Below are 20,869 nucleotides of genomic sequence, written 5' to 3'. Positions count from 1 at the left end.
ATCTGCCAACCAAGGCAAACTAAAAATCTGCTTCTGAGCGAGGAGGAAAAAGGGCCAGGGGCGTGGCTATACGCTGAGCTGAATGGAAGCCTGAATCCACAGCTCCCACACTGATTGGAGATCTACATCCTTAAAATCACTGCACCGGACATTCAAAATGCAACCATCTGAACCCCACACAACGGGGAACCAGACCGGATCATCCAGGAAGAGGAGAGAGTACAGGCAACCGAAAAATTCTCCCTCAAGCTGAAAAAATCCAAGACTGTGCCCGTGGCGCCTCGCAGCACACATCAGAATCCTACACAGATCTGCCTGATGCACAGGAATCCGGCATTCCACCACAAGGAAATACCTCATGCTCCCGGACATCATACGGTCTGTCCTCCACTCCAAGCAGCCCAGCGAATGCGCCTGGATGCCAACGACCAGACACAGGAGGTAAGGCCTGCTCTGGAAAATCTCCTCATACAAGCGCCTTCGCCCTCCCCCATTGTGGCCTTCCCCACTACTGATCAACCGGTCATAGACACCATGATGGAAGAGATGCTGATCTCTCCACAGCTCTCTTCAAATAGCCTCTCATTCATGTTTACTGCATTTAAGATGGAGATGATGCACACAGGGCATAAAGTGGGTCTCATTGAAAAACAGAAGCGCCATGACTGAAACTGTTAATGACCTAGTGGACGCACATGACCACGCCAGAGAAGAAAATTGCTGGGTGCTTGCCAAAATGGCGGATCTCGAAGATCGTTCAAGACGCAACAATATCAAAATAAGGGGTATCCCTGAAACTATGCTACCAGCAGACCTAAATTTCTACGCCAGGAAGATGGTCTCAACCCTCCTTCCAGACGTCCCACTGATCGAAACAATCATCGATCATATCCATCAACTCCCAAAGCCTCCCCACTTACCTGCTGAGGTACCCTGTGATACCCTGATGCGAGTACACTTCTACCACACCAAAGACATACTACTTGCAAAATCCAGACGCCTTGATCAGCTCCCACACTCATACGCAAAGCTCCAATTATTCGCCGAGATCTCTCAATATACTCACCAACGACAGCTGCAGACGTTCACAAAACCCCTCAATAACCACAAAATCTATCAATGGGGATTCCTGACCAAGCTGATGGTCACGAGAAACAGGGTATGCCACAACATCCACTCAGTGGAAGAAAGCATCCAACTGCTCAGAACATGGAGTATTATCCCCGATTGCGAATCTTCAGCCCAGCCAACACACACAATGGACTCACAAACCTCCAGGAATGGTCTTCCTTGCTTGCTGCAACAAATGACTACCAGGTCAGTGATGCTATTAACCTAACAGCACTCCGGTCCAGTGCCTGCTCGTTGCAGATAGTTCAAACTTTACCCTCGTCTTTAAACAGCATCTTACTGCTGATCCATACTCTCCTCCCGCGCTTGTTCTACTCTAACTACCATTTACCTTTCTCCCCCTACCCACCCCTATCAGTGAGAGCTCAAGACCTCCTGACCCGAGACTCCTATCAACCTCTCCAGATTGCAGGTTACATAGTTAATTAGTAAGGTTAAATAAAGACACCCGCCCATCCAGTTCAACCTGAGTGTCTACAATTGTCGCTATCCTTGTACATTGCACACTCACATCGGTCCCTACCTTCAAGGAGCCCACAATCCAAAATCATATACTAGGGCCAATTTTGGACAGAAGCCAATTAACCTACCTGCATGTCTTTTGAAGTGCGGGAGGAAACCAGAGTACCCGGGAGGAAACCCACGCAGGCACAGGGACAACATGCAAACTCTAGGCAGGTAGTGTCGTGGTTGGGATTAGAACCAGCGACCCTTTACACTGCTAGGCGAGAGTGCTAACCACTACACCACTGTGCCGCCCAAAACAAGCAACACAAACTCCCCACTCGATCAACTCTCCAACCGGCATATCTGCAAGTACATCTCCATTCCAGCACTTCACTACTTTCATAATACCCAAGTTCCTGTCGCTGAACGTGAAGGGTTTAAAACCACCCAGCCAAAAGGGCCTCCCTGTGGCGAACTGCACATGACTCCCACTGCGATGTCTTGTACATCCAAGAAACGCACCTCAAGACCAATGCAGAACCCACGTGTTCCAACAAAAACTTCCCACATATCATTAAAGCTTCTGGTTCTGAAAAAAAGAATGGAGTCCTAATAGCCAAACACACATGTACCTTCACCCTCCACAAGAGCCTCCATGATGCTGATGGCCGATATCTAGCTTTGGATTGTACATTGAACGACAACAGTATATGCCCCTAACAAGAAGCAAATCCACTTCCTATCTGAACTGATGAAGAAAAATTGACCGCTTTAAAACAAGGCCATCTTGTCATTTGTGGTGACTAACATAGTTCCAGAAAGCTCCATAGATGCTTCCTCACAATCTAGCAGATACGCATCACCTATGGGCTGATTTATCAGATCCAACTACCTATTTGATGCATGGAGATGTCACCACACCACTGAAAGACTATTCTTACTTCTCCCCTTGACAATTCATATACTCCAATTCAGTACTTCCTAGTAGATAAATGGACTTTGCCCACAATTTTCTCCACAGAGATAGCCACTATTACGTGGTCAGACCACACTCCAGTTACCATGACCACAGAAGATTCACCGAATACCTCCCAAACACGGATTTGGAGAGCCAATGCTACAATTCTCCACTCACTGGCCCACTCTTCATACATCAAAGATCGTTTAGTAGAATTCTTTGCTACTAATGCTGGAACTGTTTGCGATGATACCGTTCTTTGGAATGCCCATAAGGCTTACGTAAGGGGATCCTAATACAACTTACCGCTAGAGAGGAGGAGATCTAAATATACTCACATCTGATATCAAAACATTGAGAGTCAGAACCAATCCCATCAAGACCCGAAAACCAAAACGAAATTGGACTCCTTAAGGCAGGAATTAAAGATCACACCTGCTAGATGCATTTGAAAAAGCTCACATACATTTTAGGGCAAAACACTACTCCACTGGTAATAAAGCAGGGAAGGCAATGGCTAGTAGAATTAAAGGCCACTGCTCCAAATAACTAAAATTAACCATCCATTTCCCTCCTACAGGTGAAAAAAGAAAAAGTAGACTTGGCGCTATACCTTTAAGGCATAAACAATCGCAAACTATGAATGATACAATACTCCTTATAGCTTAATTTGTATATTATGCTTGGATCAAGAAATAAAATGAAAAATAGAAAAAGTGAAGATAAAAAAAATGGAGATACAAAATCTGAGTGTAAAATCCCCTAATTGGGATTAAAATTACCAAACGTGATGAAAAAACTAAAACCTATGATACTATCAATACAAGTGCATATAAATACGTACCACTTTGAATTCACACAACAAAAGTGCATATAACAAAAACCAAAAAAGTTGAGGCTGTCTACAGCCAATATACATGCGATTATGATTGGTGCAAAAAATGCTAATAGTCCAATAAAAGTCCCAAAGAATGTTAAAGTGACTTGTGCAGGAGATGTGCAACTGCTAATAAAGAGCTCCCCGATGCGTGTTTCCAGTGCAAAATACTGATATTGCCCTCACCAGATACCTTGCCCCTGCAGGGGTAGGATCGCCTCCACAGTGTAAGCCCCTGTGTCACCATTTGGTGTGTTTCTCTGGGAGGTATGTTTAACCCCCCTGGCAGTATTCCGAGTCTGGCTCGGGGTGGAAGTTTTATACCAAAAGCGGTAACCCCCGAGCCAGACTCGGGACCGCATCGCTGAATGCAGGAGGTGGTTTAGTTACCTTCTCCCTTGGATCCAGCGATGTCCCTCCGCTGTACGAGCGGCTCATCCTCAGCTCGCTTTCATCACAAAGCCAAACTCCGTTCACTGCAAGCGTTGCGACGCACGGGGACAGAGATCGGCGCCAAATTCAAAAAGTGAAACACACACATAACATACAGTATAATGTAATCTTACAGATTACATTGCTGTATGTAATAATTTCACATCCCTTTTGTCCCTAGTGTTCTGTCCAGTGTCCTACATGCAGTTTTAGAATATAAAAACTGTTCTTTATGCCTGAAAACTGGAGATTGTCCATAGCAACCAAAACTGTCCATTTACATCAAAAATGATTTTAGACTTGAGCGATAGCGATTTGCGGGGAGATCAGTCACCAAATATTGAAAAGTAATGACAGTGACAATTCAGCAACTGAGCAAATTTCAGTGTTTTTGATTTAATTACATTATTGAATAATTTATTATTATTATTTGGTATAATTATTTTAGTCATTATATTATAATTTATGATTTCATTTTTCAAACTTTATCATATCCGGATGTCTGCTAGACTCTGGTTTGGACAGATTTAAGCGAGTTATTCCTAAGAATTACAGGACTACAATATATAAACGCCAAATTTTCATGCAAAATAATTGTACCGCTTTCAGCACCTAAAATCTGAAATAACCATACCGCCAGGGAGGTCAACATCAGCTGGGGATATCTCACTTGAGCTCTCAATGAAAAAGAGGAGTATCCATAGTGTAAAAAACAGTTTCCACAAGAAGTTTATTATATTAGAAATATTACTCACATTGCATAAAATGTAAAAAACGCCAAAGAATAAAAACATCCGCCGGCCGCTGCAGCTAGTTGTGGAGAGTGTGCGTCCTATGGCCACGCCCTACGTGTTTCGTCAGCACGTCATCTGGAGCTGCCATATTGGTGCACCTATCCAGTAATATAGGGTGCAGTGCTCTACCGCACTTGCGCGGGACAAAAAACACCATTTTGGCTAAGGGAATACCATTCTCATTGTTCCGCAAATGCGGAAGTATGAGCGGTCCCCGGCTGCATAAACAAAATAAAAGATATGAACCGAAAATAAAGAAATCGCATAGAACTCTGCATCCCACATTAAGTCAACTGGCGCTCCTGTTAGAGTTTACCTTTGTGTTTGAGCCAGCTGATATCTGCTCTGTGTCTTTCATATATGACCCGGCTTGTTTGACCCTCCTTGCTCGGTTCTGATTCGGTACCGTTTGGACTCTGATCTACCTGTGTATGACCCAGCTTGCCTAGACTACGGTTTGCCTGATTCTACTGTAGTACCCTCATCTGCAGCGGTGAACTACAAGGTCCAGCAAACATCTACCTTCATCTGCAGCGGTGAACTACAAGGTCCAGCTGACCTGCTCTGCTTAGACCTGCTCATGCTGAAGACGGTGAAGACACGGCGTGTATGGTGAAGTGCGTTTCTTCTACTATCCTACAATGCTACACATCTGAGTCCCGCTTCAAACAGCGTTTTCCCCTGCTGGATGGTTTATGACTGGCGTATCTCCTAACCTGTCCTACGTAAAAGTGTTCCATTTGGAGGGCTCAAGTTTGATCCATCTTCAGACGCATTTTGTGATTAAGCGCTCCCTACCGGGACGTCTGGTAAGGGGCCATTATTACTTGTCTGGTGGAGGTGCACCTGGTTTTACTTCACGTTGATTGAAAAGTTTTACGATTGAATAGATCCCTTCTACACAGGGTGTTTCTCCAGTTGGACTTTTAATGGACTTTATGTTATCACATACATTTTCAGTACTGTTTGATTCTACTTTATATGTTTCTTGTTTTTGAATCGCTGACTTAGAATTGTACATTTTTTCCTTTTGGTTCATAACCTATGAGGGGCAATATATATGTTTACTGTATTTAGTTATAAGTAATGCCTTATGGTTTATTTAGTCATTAGTTTGGTGTGTTAGAATAATAGATCACAAGATACACTTTTTTAAGGTAGAGTGGTTTACATCATAATAGAAGTATTAGGGATTGCGCAGTTCTCTTCTTTTTCTTTGTCTTTATATGTATATTTCACTTTGGGTATATATTAGAATTGCTGCATCACACATTTTCGTTAAGTATACACTGTAGCGCAGATTTCCTCTTCCTTTTTTCACTACTCAAATAACATCATGCTGGAAATACTCAAATTCCCTATGTTATAAAGTATATTCCTATCAACAGCGCTAGGTGCCAGGTAAATGGCTAAATAGTTGTAACTAAGATTGCATCTTAGTCAGCATATAATTACCATATCAGTAAACAGAAGCCTTATAAAAAGAAAAAGATATTAACAATACAAAAAAAATTAAAAATTACAAAAATTAAAAAAAAAATTTAAATCAATAACGATAAAATAAAAAGTAAACCAAATGTCCACATTGTTTTAGACTAGGGTTTATAACATGGAAGCAAATCCCCAGACGGGCCCGTTAATGGAAGAATTAGGAGGGAAAAGTAAAGTGAGAGGCGAGTTTAAATTCATACCTAAATCCCAAAATGGTATATTGGCCAATGCTAGAATATCTTATTTTTAAAATATAGGGTCATATCCAAAGAAGTATATCAGAATAATAGATCCATAATCGACTCAATATACAAAATATATATGTCACCAATTGAACAAAAATATATATAAAAATTTAAATAAAATTATAAAGAGTTTTTTTGGGTATAGAACATTCGACCAATACGGCATGAATTTCCTTCTCAGGGAAAATCCACGAGGAGATTAAAATAAGTCCAGAACAGCTAATCAAAATAAGGGATTGTGCTCCAATATAGATATTTCATAATGTTTCATAATAGATTAATAATGGACTCAATATACAAGATATATACCGTACATCACCCATTGAACAAAAATATACATAAAAAATTGAAATAAATTGTAAACACTTTTTTGGGGTATATGTGATAGTCGACCAATATGGCATAAATTTCCTTCTTAGAATAAATCCACGAGGAAATTAATACAAGTCCAGAACAGGACCTCAGAGGAAGAGATTGTGCTCCGATACAGATGTTTCAGGGCTACTGTCAGACTTGCAATAATGTATCAATCGTAGGAAGAGAGACTCGGAAAAACGTTTCCACATATAGGTTATATTTAATGATCATATATATTGTGTTTCATGTCTACCCAAATTAGATGTAGTAAAGAGGGGAATGACCTAACAAAATATATTGTTGCTTATACTGATGTTATTTTGGGTATAGAAAACCCATCTAGAACAAGTTTCTCATAAAAAAGGAAAGCAGATTTAATAGTATTCTGCCTTTCATGCCTATTCCTTTCTCATGGCTTTCTCATTCCTTTCTCATGAATTTCATGCCTATTCCTTTCTCATGGCCTATCCCCATGGATGGAATGGTCTAGTGGGGGAAAAAAAAAAAAAAGGGGGGGGGGGAAATAAGGATATAAATAAATGAAGGCTTATTCGGTAGTACCATTTTCAGTACGTTATCCGATTGCAGGATGGGCCAGTGTTTCTTTATGATGTATTCCACCTCCTTATGCTATTAAATCCTGTGAGGAAGGCAATGTCAAAATTCTTTTTTTTTTTTTTTTTTTTAGGGGTTTGTTGTTCCTTCAATCAGTTTTATTCTTTCCATCTTTTTTACTTTCTCTTCAAGGTCTCGAAGAGCTTTCTTTGTACCCTTTCATTTTAAACCTCTCTGTGATTACTTCGGCCTGTTCAAAACCTGTGTTGTTGCTACAGTTCCTATACAGTCGCATGAGCTGACCCTTGGGCATATTCCTAATCCATTGTGGGTGACGGCAACTAGTGGTTGGAATATAACCATTGCGGTCTGTGGCCTTGAAGAAAGTTTGTGTACCAAGAGATCCCTCCTGTTTGTATATTTGCAAATCCAGATAATCTATACTTTGGTTGTTCCAATTCCCTGTGAACGTGATGTCAGATGTTTTGGTTGATTTCATCAAAGAAATCTTGCAATTCATCTGGTGTACCCCCCCAAAATGATAATGATATCATCTATGTATCTTCGATATAGTTCGAGGTTTTTTCTGGGTACACCATATATCTGTTCTTCCTCCCATCGATTTAAGAATAAGTTTGCCACACTGGGGGCATACTTTGCCCCCATAGCTACTCCTTTTGTTTGACCGTAAAACATACCTTGATACCAGAAATAATTGTGGCTCATTGCCGACTTTAAGCCTTCTATAATGTATTCAATTTGGTCTTGTTTTAAATCCGATTGTTTATGTAATGCCCATTCCACACTGCTTAGATCATCTTCCTGTTTAATATTTGTGTACAGTGAATTCACGTCAATCGTTACTAGTCTATCATTCTTTTTTTATTTCAATGTCTCGAAGCTCTTCAATCAATTGTCTACTGTCTTTTAAATAGGACTTTCCCCCAGCGACCAAGGGCTCTAAATAGCCATCGACATAGGCTCCCAATCTTGAAAAGAGAATCTATGCCGCTGACTATTGGTCTCCCTGGTGGGTGGACTTGATCTTTATGTATCTTAGGGACATAGTACATCACCAGAGTTTTAGCTGCGTTAGGTGTCGGGTATCTTGCTTCCCAGAGAAACACCAAACAGCGACATAGGGGCTTACACTGTGGAGGCGATACTACCCCTGCAGGGGCAGGGTATCTGGTGAGGGCAATATCAGTATTTTGCACTGGAAACACGCATCGGGGAGCTCTTTATTGCAGTAACACATCTCCTGAACAAGTCACTTTAACATTCTTTGGGACTTTATTGGACTATTAGCATTTTTTGCACCAATCATAAATCGCATGTATATTGACTGTAGACAGCCTCACCTTTTTTGTTTTTTGTTATATGCACTCATCTATAACATTTTTGTTGTGTGAATTCAAAGTGGTACATATTTATATGCACTTATATTGATAGTATGTTTCCCCCCCCCCCCCCCCCATCACGTTTGGTGATTTTAATCCCAATTAGGGGATTTTACACTCGAGATTTTGAATCTCTATTTTTTATCTTCACTTTTTCCATTTTTCTTTTTATTTCTTGATCCAAGCATAATATACAAATTAAGCTATAAGGAGTATTATATCATTCATAGTTTGCGCTTGTTTATGCCTTAAAGGTATAACGCCAAGTCTACTTTTTCTTTTAAAATTAAAAATGTAACATATTGTATCCATATAAAACCATATACAACCATGAATCATTTCTAGTGGCCCTTAATCTCATAGCGGAATCGTGATAAATGCCAACATGTTTTGGCCACTGGGCCTCAGAGGATGTATTATCCGCTAAGGGTCATGGCACTCCCATAGTTAAAGGGTTTGTAACAAAAAAATAAAAATAAAAAAAATAAATATATTAAAAAAAAAATTGATCCCGTTTCCTTAACCACTTCCCGGCCAGCGTACAGCGATGTATGTCGGCATAATGGCACAGACAGGCAAATAGGCACGTCCCTATAAATTTTCCGCCGTACCATCACTTGTGCACCAGTCAGGACCTCCGTGAATCCTGTGGACTATCGCCGTGGGGATACCCGCGATCGTCTCACGGGGGAGGAAGAACGGGGACATACTAAAGTAAACAAGCATCTCCCTGTTCTGCCTAGCAACAGTGTCACAGATCACTGCTCCCTGTGTTGAAGTAGAGATCAGTAGAGATCTCCCTTGTAAAAAATTTTCCCCCCCTCTTTTTTGGTTAGGTAATTGGGATGGATATTCACGACCTTACCAGGCCGTATTATCATTTAAAGTCCCTAGGGATGGAATTATTGGGCCTTACCAGGCCATGTTTTCCTCAAAGTCCCTATCTTTTTTAGAAAATGTCTTTAGAGATCAGTGATGTGTAAAACAGTAACACGCCCCTAGGACACACTTAACCACTACACTGCCACCTAGTAGTTAACCCATTCACTGACAGTGTCATTTAGACAGGAATCAGTGCATTTGTATAGCACTGATTGCTGTATAAACAACAGTCCCAAAAATGTGTCATAAATGTCCGATGTGTCTGCCATGTCGCAGTCAAAAAAAAAAAAAAAAAAAAAAACAACACACACACACACACACACACACACTTTAATAAAAATGCCATAAAACTAACACCTATTTTGTAAACGCTATAACTTTTGTGCAAACCAATCGCTTATTTTTTATCAAAAACATGTAGAAGAATACATATCGGCCTAATCTGAGGGGGAAAAAAAATGTTAATACATTTTTGGGGACTATAGCAAAAAGTAAAAAATTTGCTTTTTTCAAAATTGTCGCTTTTTGTTTATCGCAAAAAATAAAAGGTGTGATCAAATGCCACCAAAAGAAAGCTCTATTTGGGGGGGGGGAAGGGACATCAATTTTGTTTAGGAGTCACGTTGCACGACTGCGCAATTGTCAGTTAAAGCGATGCAGTACCGAATCGCAAAAACTGGTCTGGTCTTTGGCCAGCAAAATAGTCCGGTCTAAAAGTTGTTAAAGCATGCATAACAGCACAGTGCTTGTGCTGTGTAATTTGGCCCCTTGTTTGACCTTAAAAAAAAAAAAAAGCCTTGCGGATCCTGCCCTCCCCTAGTAAACGGACCTCGTATTATAATGGCTGTTGAGCCCAGTTTACGTGCATCTGTCAGCCGTAGCTCTCCTCTGTCCTCTCTCCCCTCCCTGCCTGTCAGCTAGTCTGTGCCGCACTGCTTACCACCCCTTCCCTTCTTGCTGTTATAATACCTATATCATAATCATACTATCCCCTCTGTTAGCTAACATTATGTGTTCCAGTGTCTGTGCTTTATGAAAACTATGCAGATTTCCACCTTATTTCACAGCACCTCCCAGTGTTTACACGAGAGCTTGGCTCTCACCTCTTCTCCTCCCAGCTGAGGTCAGTGAGAGTTCTCCTCCCACTGTAGTTGTAAGCCTGGGAGAGGAGGGAGCTGTGCAGTCACATGAATGCCGGGAGACGCTGTGAAAAAAAGCTAGAAATCAGCTTTTTTTAATATATAAAGCACAGACACATAATGTTTGCCAACAGAGGGGATTGTATGTTTTAATACAGTGGCTTTACAGCCACTTTAATAATTTAGGACTTGGGCATGTTGTATAAACTATTCAAAATATGTGATGTCAAACCGAAAGGTGGCATATATGGACCATAAATGTCCAACAGTGAAGATGACCACAAAGCGGCATAGAATCCTCAGAGGGATTTAGTATCAGCATGCAAGTGCAGCCCTGGCCAGAAGTTGAGAATGACACAAATATCAAGTTTCAAAAAGTCTGTCTTTTTTTTTTTTTAATGGCAATTTGCATATACGCCAGCATGTTCTGAAGAGTGATCAGATGAATTGCAATTATAAAGTCCCTCTTTGCCATGAAAATTAACTTAATCACACCCAAGAAAGTCCAGCAAGAACCATCTCCTACAGTTGATTCAGTTGCAGGATCTGGATACCACTAGTGCAGAGCTTGCTCAGGAACGGCAGCAGGCAGGTGTGAACGCATCTGCACACACAGGGAGAAGACTTTTGGGAGGGTGGGCTGGTATCAAGGGGAGCAAAGAAGCCACTTTTCTCCAGGAAAACCATCAGGGACAGACTGATATTGTGCAAAAGGTACAAAGATTGGACCGTTGAGGACGGACTTTACGTTTTTTCTCTGATGAATCCCCTTTCAGATTGTTTGGGGCATCCAGAAAAAAACCCTGTCTGGAGAAAAAGGTGAGCGCTAACACCAGTCCCATGTCATGCCGAGAGTAAAATAACCCGAGAACATTCATGTGTGGAGTAGCTTCTCAGCCAAGGGAGTGGGCTCACTCAAAATTGTGCCTAAGAACACAACCATGAATAAAGAATGGTAAAAAAACATCCTCCAAGAGCAACTTCTCCCAACCATCCAAGACGAGTTTGGTGACGAACAATGCCTTTTCCAGCATGATGGAGCACCTTGCTGTAAGGCAAAAGTTATAACCAAGTGGCTTGGGGAGCCCAACATCAATGTTTTGGGTCAATGGCTAGGAAACTCCCCAGACCTTAAAGTGATTGTAAAAGTTAATTAACCACTTGATGACCAGCCGCCATCATTATACTGCGGCAGGTCGGCACGATCCCGTGAGCCATCGTAGCTATACGTCAGCTCCTTTAATTGGGATACCAGGAGTATGCATGCTGCACTCAGGTGGTGCCGACGCTCGTGACCGCAGGTCGCAATGACCGGCGTCCACAAGCAATTGCAGGCACGAGAGACAAAACAGGGACGTGTATGTGTAAACACACAAATCTCTGTTCTGACAGGAGATGCAGATCATGGAGTTCCTAATAGCTAGGATCCACATTCTGTTATCTAATAGTCAGTCCCCTCCCCCTACAGTTAGAACACAGCTGACCTCTTGATAGCCCCCTAGTTTTAACCCCTTCCCTGCCAGTGACATTTATACAGTAAATCAGTGCATTTTTATAGCATTGATTGCTGTATAATCATCAATCATCTCAAAAATAGGTGTCAAAAGTTTCCGCCATAATGTCACAGTCACGATAAAATAAAAATTTAAAAAAATCGCAGATCGCCATTAATAGTGGGGAAAAAAAAAGAAAATCTATCCCCTATTTTGTAGACGCTATAACTTTTGCGCAAACCAGTGCCAATTTTGTTTGGGTACAGCGTCGCACGACCACGCAATTGTCAGTTAAAGCAATGCAGTGCTGTGTCGCAAACATGCTCTGGTCACTGAGCAGCCAAAGCAGCAGACTGAAAATATTTGTTTCATTCTCAAACCTTTTGGGCTGTAAAAAAAAAGAAAAAAAAAAAAAAAAAAAAAGAAGAAACTTTCCACTCTAACAAATGTAAGAGTGATAACAGATGCTGCAGACAGGTAATGCTGGTGTTGTCAGTGCCCTACCTTTTTTTTGCTCTGCGATTTCCCTGCCTTTATGCATTCCATTTCCACTCCCTCATTCTGAGCAGAAATGTATACAGAAACAAGCTCATAGCACAGCTCAAAGCAAGCAAAAGATGCTGTAGAAGGGAAAAATGCAGAGATAATCATTGCCGCATTTCTTTATGCATAGAAAGCTTAAGGCTTGGTTCACATATATGCAATGTGTTTTGTACTGCATCCAATCTGCATAACATGCAAACCTAGCCAGCTTTAAAGAAGGTTCAAACGTGTGGGGCGGTACGGTCCGTTTTAAAAGAGTCCTGTGTGATTTTGCGTTTGGTTCAGGTGCACATGAACAAGAGCGCACCAGACTATAGGCTGCAAACCGCAGCTAGACGTGTGAACCTAGCCATAGGTTTCCTCCTCAAGAATCCATCCTCCTTTCTTCTACCAAGCAGTGGCCAAGTTTAGAAGACCTTGCCTGTGACACAGCGCAATTATACATTTAAGATTATATGACATGATCAATATGAATTCCTAAGCATAAGCTACTGTACAAGAACACTTACCCCCCCTTTTTAAATTGACACAAATGTCCTCACTTAGGCTGGGTTCACACTGCAGCGATGCGGGAACGCCGCAAATCCGCGGCGGGTTCCCGCATCGCATGCCTCCCGGGGGCAGTTCACACTGCCCTATGCGAACTGCTGGGAGTGTCAGTGAAACGTTAATGACACCCCCAGATCAGTTCGCATATCGCAGTGCGATCTGCAAACTCTGACAGGAATCGGATCGCATGGTGTGAACACCCATACGATCCGATTCTGCTGCAGACCAAAAAAAGGTCATGTGCGAGTTTGGGGCGGGTGCGATGCGAATTCAGCCATACTATCTGTATGGCTGAACTCACATCGCAGATATCGGATGTGATTTGCACTGCGAATCACATCCGGTTCTCGTAGCCGCAGCAGTGTGAACCCAGCCTTAGGCACAAACATGGAACTTCAACCATTTAAATATATGTCAACTTTTCTTTAGCTCTCAAACACCCACATTTTTCACCAGTTTTGTAAATCCTACAACCTCCAATATATGGCCTGTGACCTCAATATATCATACTGAAACATTTCAGCAGCCAAAGTTTCAGATTTCCTTATTCGACTGAGACCGCAATCTACATAAGCTCCTAGTGCTGACAAATCACTGCAATCAAATACAATTCTGCCTGGCCTACGGTGCATAACCTGAAAGAAGGTAAAGGCAGATTCATGCTACACAAATTGCACTAGTTGCCCTTTATGTGAATGCACATAGTGAATAGAAATTCTATTGTAATTCCTTTTGATACAGCTAGCATAGTTATACAAGTATTTCACTCAACTTACCATTTCTCTGGCAATGTCAAGAGCCTCTTGCAAACCATACAACCGGCCACAGACTAAGTAGACACCATTGGCCCAGAGGACACATCCTTCATGCATCCAGAATTCATTGCTGTCAAGAGGTAGTTGGGGAATCTGAAAACCTTGGTCAGAAATTCCTTCTGCAGTCGATGTTCCACTAGAGTCCAATGAATTCAGTTCACAAGAGTCAGTGGTCTTTCTGCGTGATGGTACAGCATGTCTAGATGAGGCACAGTCTCCTGAACGATTTCGACGTTTAAAACGAGGATGAGCAGGTAAGCTGCGCTGTTCCCTCACTTGCTGAGGTTCATCTTCATCCGAATCAGATTTTGAGCCATCTGAAGCATCCTTGTGCCTAACTTTGACTTTCTTAGGGGTTTCCACAGATTTTTTGGGTGGTGGGTTCTTGGATAGTGTAGATGCATATTCCTGGGTATAAAACGGGCCAAACAAATCTCCAAGGTTCTTGTAGTTAGCCCACTTGCCACAAAAGCAACAAACAAGATGTCCTACAGATGCAGATTCTGTAACAATTGGTCCTTGTACCATAAAGCTTGAAATTGGAAGAGCTTTGCTTTCGGTAGGTTGTGGTGATGTGGACCTCTGACCCTTGCGTACAGATGTCAATTTTTTCCACCGCTGTTCTTCATCTTCAGCATTGATAATAACACAAGACAAACCTAATTCTTCTTTGTTTTCCACATGAATATAGGGAAAGAAAGACTTGGCTTTGGTCTCAGTTTTATCAATTGTTTGGCTGGCATATTTTAATTTGATCTCTGGTTCCACGGGGGCAACTATATGGGCAGTTTGTCTACCTCTTCTTCTCCTTGTGGTTCCTGTTGCTTTCCTTCTCTCTCTGCGCCTTCTTTTTGATTTAGGCTCTGACTCAAACTGCTGCTCTGATAATTGTAGAATTTCTTGTGTAGGAGGACCAGGGAAAGGAGATGTTAACCCATCTGTAATAGTTGGCAGAGCCTGCTGTTCCTGGAGCAGTTGCGGAGCCTGCTGCTGAAGCTGTTTTTTCTGCTTATTAACACTTCCAACAGGACGACCTTTCTTTTTTCCAGATGGAAAATATCCTTTTGGAGGTACAACATCCTGTTTAGGGATAACTGGACAAGGTCCACCTGCAAGCATATCTTTATCTACTAATTCACATTGCTGAACTTGTTGTAAAGGGCATTTTGGTTCAAATGCTGGAGAATTTCCCCTTGTGTTTATAAAGGCATTTGATGATGACTGTATGATGCTTGAACTTTGTGGCAGTTCTGTGTTTTCATATGAGTGTTCATCGGTTTCCTTTTTAATTTGTTTATCATTGACAGTCCACACATTTATAGACTTTGGTGAAAGGCCCTTTATTTTTATTTCATCGTTGCAGGAAATACTTGGAAGATCATTAACCGTTCTTTCGGTCACCTCCTGCACAGCTCCATTACCCCCATCTGGTCCTTTACCCTTTAGGGATAAAATATCATCAAGTGTTACAGGTTCAGTGGAACCTTCTGATGAGCATGGAATTGTAATTCGACGAATATTAGGCGATGTAATTTTTTGCACTATAGCTTCAAGCTTGAGGCCCCTTCCCTTGCGAGGAGGCAGAATTTTTGTTTTTGTTGGACTTGATAATGACACTGCAGTGGGACTTCTCTGTTCAGAAGCAGGTTTGGTTGACTCTTCAGTCATGACTGAAAACCCAGTGTCAGCATCCAATGACACCACATGGGCAGCAGGTATTTTTTCAGGACCATCTTTTGAAGTATCATGAGCAGATCTACCTTTATCATCAGGAAACAGTCTTTTGCTGGGTATCGGAGAAATGAAGGAGCGTACTCGTCTTCTCATAATTAGAGGGTTGTGGTGTGATACTTCCTCAGTACCTGTTGGCCGATGCGCACTGCAACCTTGTTGGGGATGCTCAGTTGATTCTCCAGATCTACCACCATGTGGTTCAGATTCCCTATTTGGGCCAAATGCCTTTTGATTTGCAACTACTGGAGCTCCTACCTTCTTTGTTGAAGAAGCTTGGTGTCCCAAATGCCAGGTAGCAGAGTCTCCAGGAGGAGTCTTTTGGCTATTTCGTTTCATCTCTACATTCATCAAATTAGATGGAGTGCTTTCACTCATGCGCAGCTGTCGACTATAGTCTATGTTGCTGGTTTCATGGTATGAACTTGCCTGACTATAACCCATTCCCTCATTTTCATTTCTACCTGGACTGCAAACATGAAATGATTCCTGTCTGGGGCTTTTCCTCTGCAATTCTTGACGATGTTGTGAGGCTGACAGTATAGCCTGAGCTGAACTTCCCAGCCATTCTTTATATTCTTCTTGTTGGTACATTTGTCTTTTGTAATGTAAAGGAGACGTGAAGGCTGGATGAGGTTCCCCATAGGAACTGGATCTAGAATTTGAATGGTAACCTAAGGTAGAGCCCTCTGTATTCTGAAAAAAAGCAGAGTATAAAGCTTCTCTGCTAGCTCGCTCTGAAAGACACACCGTTGAATTCATGTGAGGAATATCTGTTGGACCTCGACTTCTGCCTGGAGACATTTTCAGCTTATCACCAAGATCTTGAGTTTGTGCAGGCGATCTCCCTCTAGAGCCCACTCTTCCAGTTCCTCTTTTAGGATTCGACACCCGGCTATTATGGGAACTATAATCCTGGTTTGGATCATATGTGATAGATCTTGGACTGGCACTTCCCCTGACAGAATCTTTGGTGCTGTATGACATGCAGTGCTCTGTTCGCTTTCTGTGCACTTTTGGGGATTCAACATCTTCCACTTTGGCTATACTACCTAAGCAATTGGATTTTTCCAAGGTTAACATTCCACTAGGTAGGATAACTGACTGTCCAGGTCTGCCATCTGGTGGCCTCTCTTGTGCAGCGCTAACATAAGAGCTACTGGGTTCACGCACAATTTGCCTTAATGGGGAAATGTCACAAATAACAGACCTTCTTTCAGAGGGACCACTACTCTGTTCATGGGAAGTGGCTGGCACATCTGCCTCAAACTTTCTGGCTGTAGAAAAATCTAAATTTATAGGTTTTGCTTCTGCAGTGGATTTCCTTTCCCACTGACCCCAGTGTGATGCTTCTAAATAAGGTGCTGAATTTTTCCCAAGAGTGTTGCGATTAGACTGCTCATTTGCCTGGCTTGTAAGAACATTGGATCTTAATACTACTTCTGAATTTCCTACACCTGCTGGGTGTTCTTGTGTGCTTCTAGCATATCTTCCTTCCTGCTGATGATGGCCTTGCAAGACCTCCTGTAATAAACTGGGAAACTTCTCATTTCTTCCAGGTTTTCGATCACTTTGAGTGCCAAAATTTGCACTCTCTGGATTTTTGGTGTTTTGGGGCAAATTTGTGGTATGTTTGGAATTTGTGGGTGCTTCTTTTATGCCAAACCCAGCACTAACAGGAGATCTAGACGATTCGATTTGAGATATATTGGTTGCTGTAGTAGACACAGAATCACAAGCACTGGATTCTCCATTTTGGCCGCCAGGGCAACTGTTTTCAGTTTCCTTAGTTTCAGGCAAGTTTGACTCTACTGCTGACTCATCAATTTGCTTTGGAACTTCATCAACTACTTTCTCCAACCTGTTTGTCACAGTTTCTATTGAAACAATTACCCCGACTGACTTCTCACTGGGTTTTGGAACTTCCTGAAATGACTCTGCAGGTTCAGGAACTGTGTCAGGTTCCTGATCTGCTGTCTTTGCTGAAGGTTCATTCTGCCAACTCTGTACAGGGGATGCTGGTTTTTCTGAAAGAGGTCCCTTATAACCAGCTTCTGAGCTGGTGCTCTGGCCACTAAGCTGCCTTACCCTTTCGCCTGGATCTCCTGAACTACTAGAGCAGCTGCCATCCAAAGACTCTGTCATTGGAGACTTTAGCTGTTCTTCAGCTTGGGATGAAGTTTCTGAGTTGGCACAGCTGTCCGTCTTCCTAGAAGTTCGTTTAGACCCCTTCTTATTAGGTGCCAGAGCATCAGAAAGTAACATATGCTGAACCGTGTTAGGCAAGTTAGCTACTTGGCTACTGAGTGCACTAAGGCTACTAAGACCTGGATCTGTTAAACGTTTGTCTGGATGACCTTCCGCACCAAAACTTTTATAATTTCCAATCTGTGTGTTAGGACTCAGCTGGGGCATCATTGGCAATATACGGTTTCTGGGTGGGTGTTGTACATTTCCTTGACTGCACTGAATATTTTCCCCGCTAGTCATTAAAGGGGAGGGTGTCGAACTGCAGCCTGGTGATTGCACAACTGAAGCAGCTGGAGATGGATTGGATATGGGGCTAAAATTCTGCTGGAACTGCATAGGTGATCGCACAGGAACTTCAGACTGGTTAAATTGTCCAGCTTGGCTTTGTGTTAATAATTTAGAAGAGTTTGAAAACTGCATTGCATGAGGACTCTGCTGTTGCTGTCCCTGATTCCCCCCCTGGGTTATTTTAGTTGTTTCAAAGTTTTTAAAATGCTGGCTGTAGCTACTAAACCCTTGCTGTTGAGTGCCATATGACGATCCGGATATAGGACTCTCATATGAAGAGCTTGTACTCCCTGGGCTGTAGCCCTCATAGTTTGTTCCAGATTGTCCAAACCTCTGAGGGGGATAGGAAGTAGAAGAAGCTGCAGAAGACTGATAATGTTGTCCATACTGACCCATTCTTAGTGGGTATCCAACTGAAGAACTAATTGCAGCAGAGCGCTGCATTTGCTGCAGATGTGATGCCCCGGTAGATGCAGATGTGTTGGCAGACTGAGAAATGGGGTGATGTGACTGATAAAGTTGTTGTCTCAGCTGTTGGGTAGGAACATGAGACTGATACTGGCCTCCACTAGGAGAAAACGATCCTGGAAAATCCTGCGAGTATTGGGAAATGCTGGCTGTTGAATGCTGACCTGAAAATTGACTGTGATGCCCCTCTCTTCCATAATGAACGCCAAAGCCTGTGCTGCCACTACTATTACTTCCTTGTGGAGGTCCATAATTCTGCACAGGTCCTGAAGGTCGACGCTGGGGTGCCTGGCTCCCAGTTGCACTTCCTTCCTTGTTGCCCAAGTAATAGAAATCTCCAGAATCTTTACGATAAGCTTGGCAACTTTGTAAGCTGGAATTTTCCCCTGGAGTCGCTGCAGAAGGGGTGCCTGTTCCTCTGCGACCTCCATAGCTACCTTGAAACATCTGTGCCTGCTGTCTGGGGCTATACTCTTCTACCCTTGAAGGACCATGAGCTTCTGGTGGGTAAGTTTGTTGACCGCCGTGGTAACTGCTTTGTTCTCGGAAAGACTGCATGGCTTGGAGCTCTTCCTCCCTGTAAGACAGATTTAATCATTTGAAAAGTTTCAAATATTAAAATCACATTCAGTTAAGTAAATCTTTAAAAGCTATACTGCTCAAAAACAATCCGTCCAAAGTGGTGGTCCCGTTGCCATACCCAGCATGTGGGTCTAGAGGAAAATGTAAGCCTTCTATGTATGCAAAATGGTCATCTTACATAGAAATTTTCAAGCATTTTTTCAAAGCACTACACCACAACTGGAACACTAAGTGGTGCCAAGTGCAGCATTAATAGGTATTTAATAAAGTTAAAAACACCAAATAGAAACTCTGAAGGCCAAAAATCAAAAGAGCTTATCTGCAGCTATAACAGTGGTTGCTCCAGGCAGCCAGTCTGCCTGGAGGAACCACATGTAGTGGGCTAGCAGCGTGCCTGTCAGTTGGAAAGCCAAATCAGCCAATCCTGGAAGAACCACCTTAAAACATGTTATTGCATTTCAGAGCTTTTATTGTCTCCTTTCTCAAACCAACCAACAAAAATATTGGCTTGAGAAAGGAGCCAAAGATGGAAACACTTTACCATAGCCACCAGTCAGCCCAAAGCAGTCTCTGCATTCTAAATTCTCTGGATCTTCCGACTTCCAGAATTGGCTGAATCAGCTTTCCAATTGATAAGCACACTGCGAGATGCTACATGAGGTTACTAGAGGCGATTCAGTTCGCATTGTGCGCTATATAAGTATTTCATTCATTCAGACTGGCTTCTATTATGGCTGCAGACACACCCCTTTGATTCCATGCTTGCGAGTTTGTATTTGGCATTTTAACTTTAAATACCTATCAATGATGTACTTAGTTGGCATCCCCTTGTGTTTCCTTCGTACTTTAAGAATTGTTCCCGTCTCAGGTGGAGCTGCCTACTGAAGCATTATACCTTTCCTATGCAATCCTATGAACTTTAGATGCCATATAAGTGGACTTTCATCCATCCCTGGGCTTATGCATAGACTGTTCATGTATTATATTTAGTTATTTCATAGGCAGTTTTGGTTTTAACTACTAGGGGTCATATGTGGATAGAGTCTCAATACCTTTTTTGCACCATAATTATGTTAATTTTTACTACCACTCAATTGTGCTGCTGTACATTAGCTTAGTCACAGGATACAACATGGCAGGTATCATCTCACTGGTCTTACTGCCCATCAACTTAAAGGGGTTGTAAACCCACGTGTTTTTCACCTCAATGCATCCTATGCATTGAGGTGAAAAGGTCCGACAGTGACTGTTCCGCTAGCGCCTCTGCCTGGGGTTCTCAGCTCTTTTTTTAAATGGAAAATAACACAACTGAGATACAAACATGTTAAACACAGGTACATTCAACATAAATTTACTAAAATTATACAGTGTGTGCAATAGCCATAACAGATTTACAATATCTGTATTTCTAAATACAGATCGTGCGGGTTGATTAGGTACAT

The 20,869-nt window shown here is 42.2% G+C and overlaps 1 protein-coding gene across 4 annotated transcripts in view; it reads right to left on the bottom strand.

The window, feature by feature from the left end:
• TCF20 (transcription factor 20) overlaps nucleotides 1-20,869 on the bottom strand; it is a 437,268-nt gene that overhangs the window by 353,849 nt on the left and 62,550 nt on the right. For all 4 annotated transcript variants that reach the window (XM_077452493.1, XM_077452492.1, XM_077452491.1 and 1 more), the window contains exon 3: nucleotides 14,070-19,422. In XM_077452493.1, the coding sequence (XP_077308619.1) occupies nucleotides 14,070-19,403 (5,334 nt within the window). In that variant the 5' untranslated portion in view covers nucleotides 19,404-19,422. The remainder of the gene's footprint in view (nucleotides 1-14,069; nucleotides 19,423-20,869) is intronic.

The sequence above is a fragment of the Lithobates pipiens genome, unplaced genomic scaffold (assembly GCF_037356315.1).
Source record: "Lithobates pipiens isolate NorthernLeopardFrog02 unplaced genomic scaffold, aLitPip1_a1.2 Scaffold_23, whole genome shotgun sequence".
Classification (NCBI taxonomy): Eukaryota; Metazoa; Chordata; class Amphibia; order Anura; family Ranidae; genus Lithobates; species Lithobates pipiens.
Note: the sequence above shows the minus strand (reverse complement) of the source record. Positions and strands in the feature narration are given on the sequence as shown.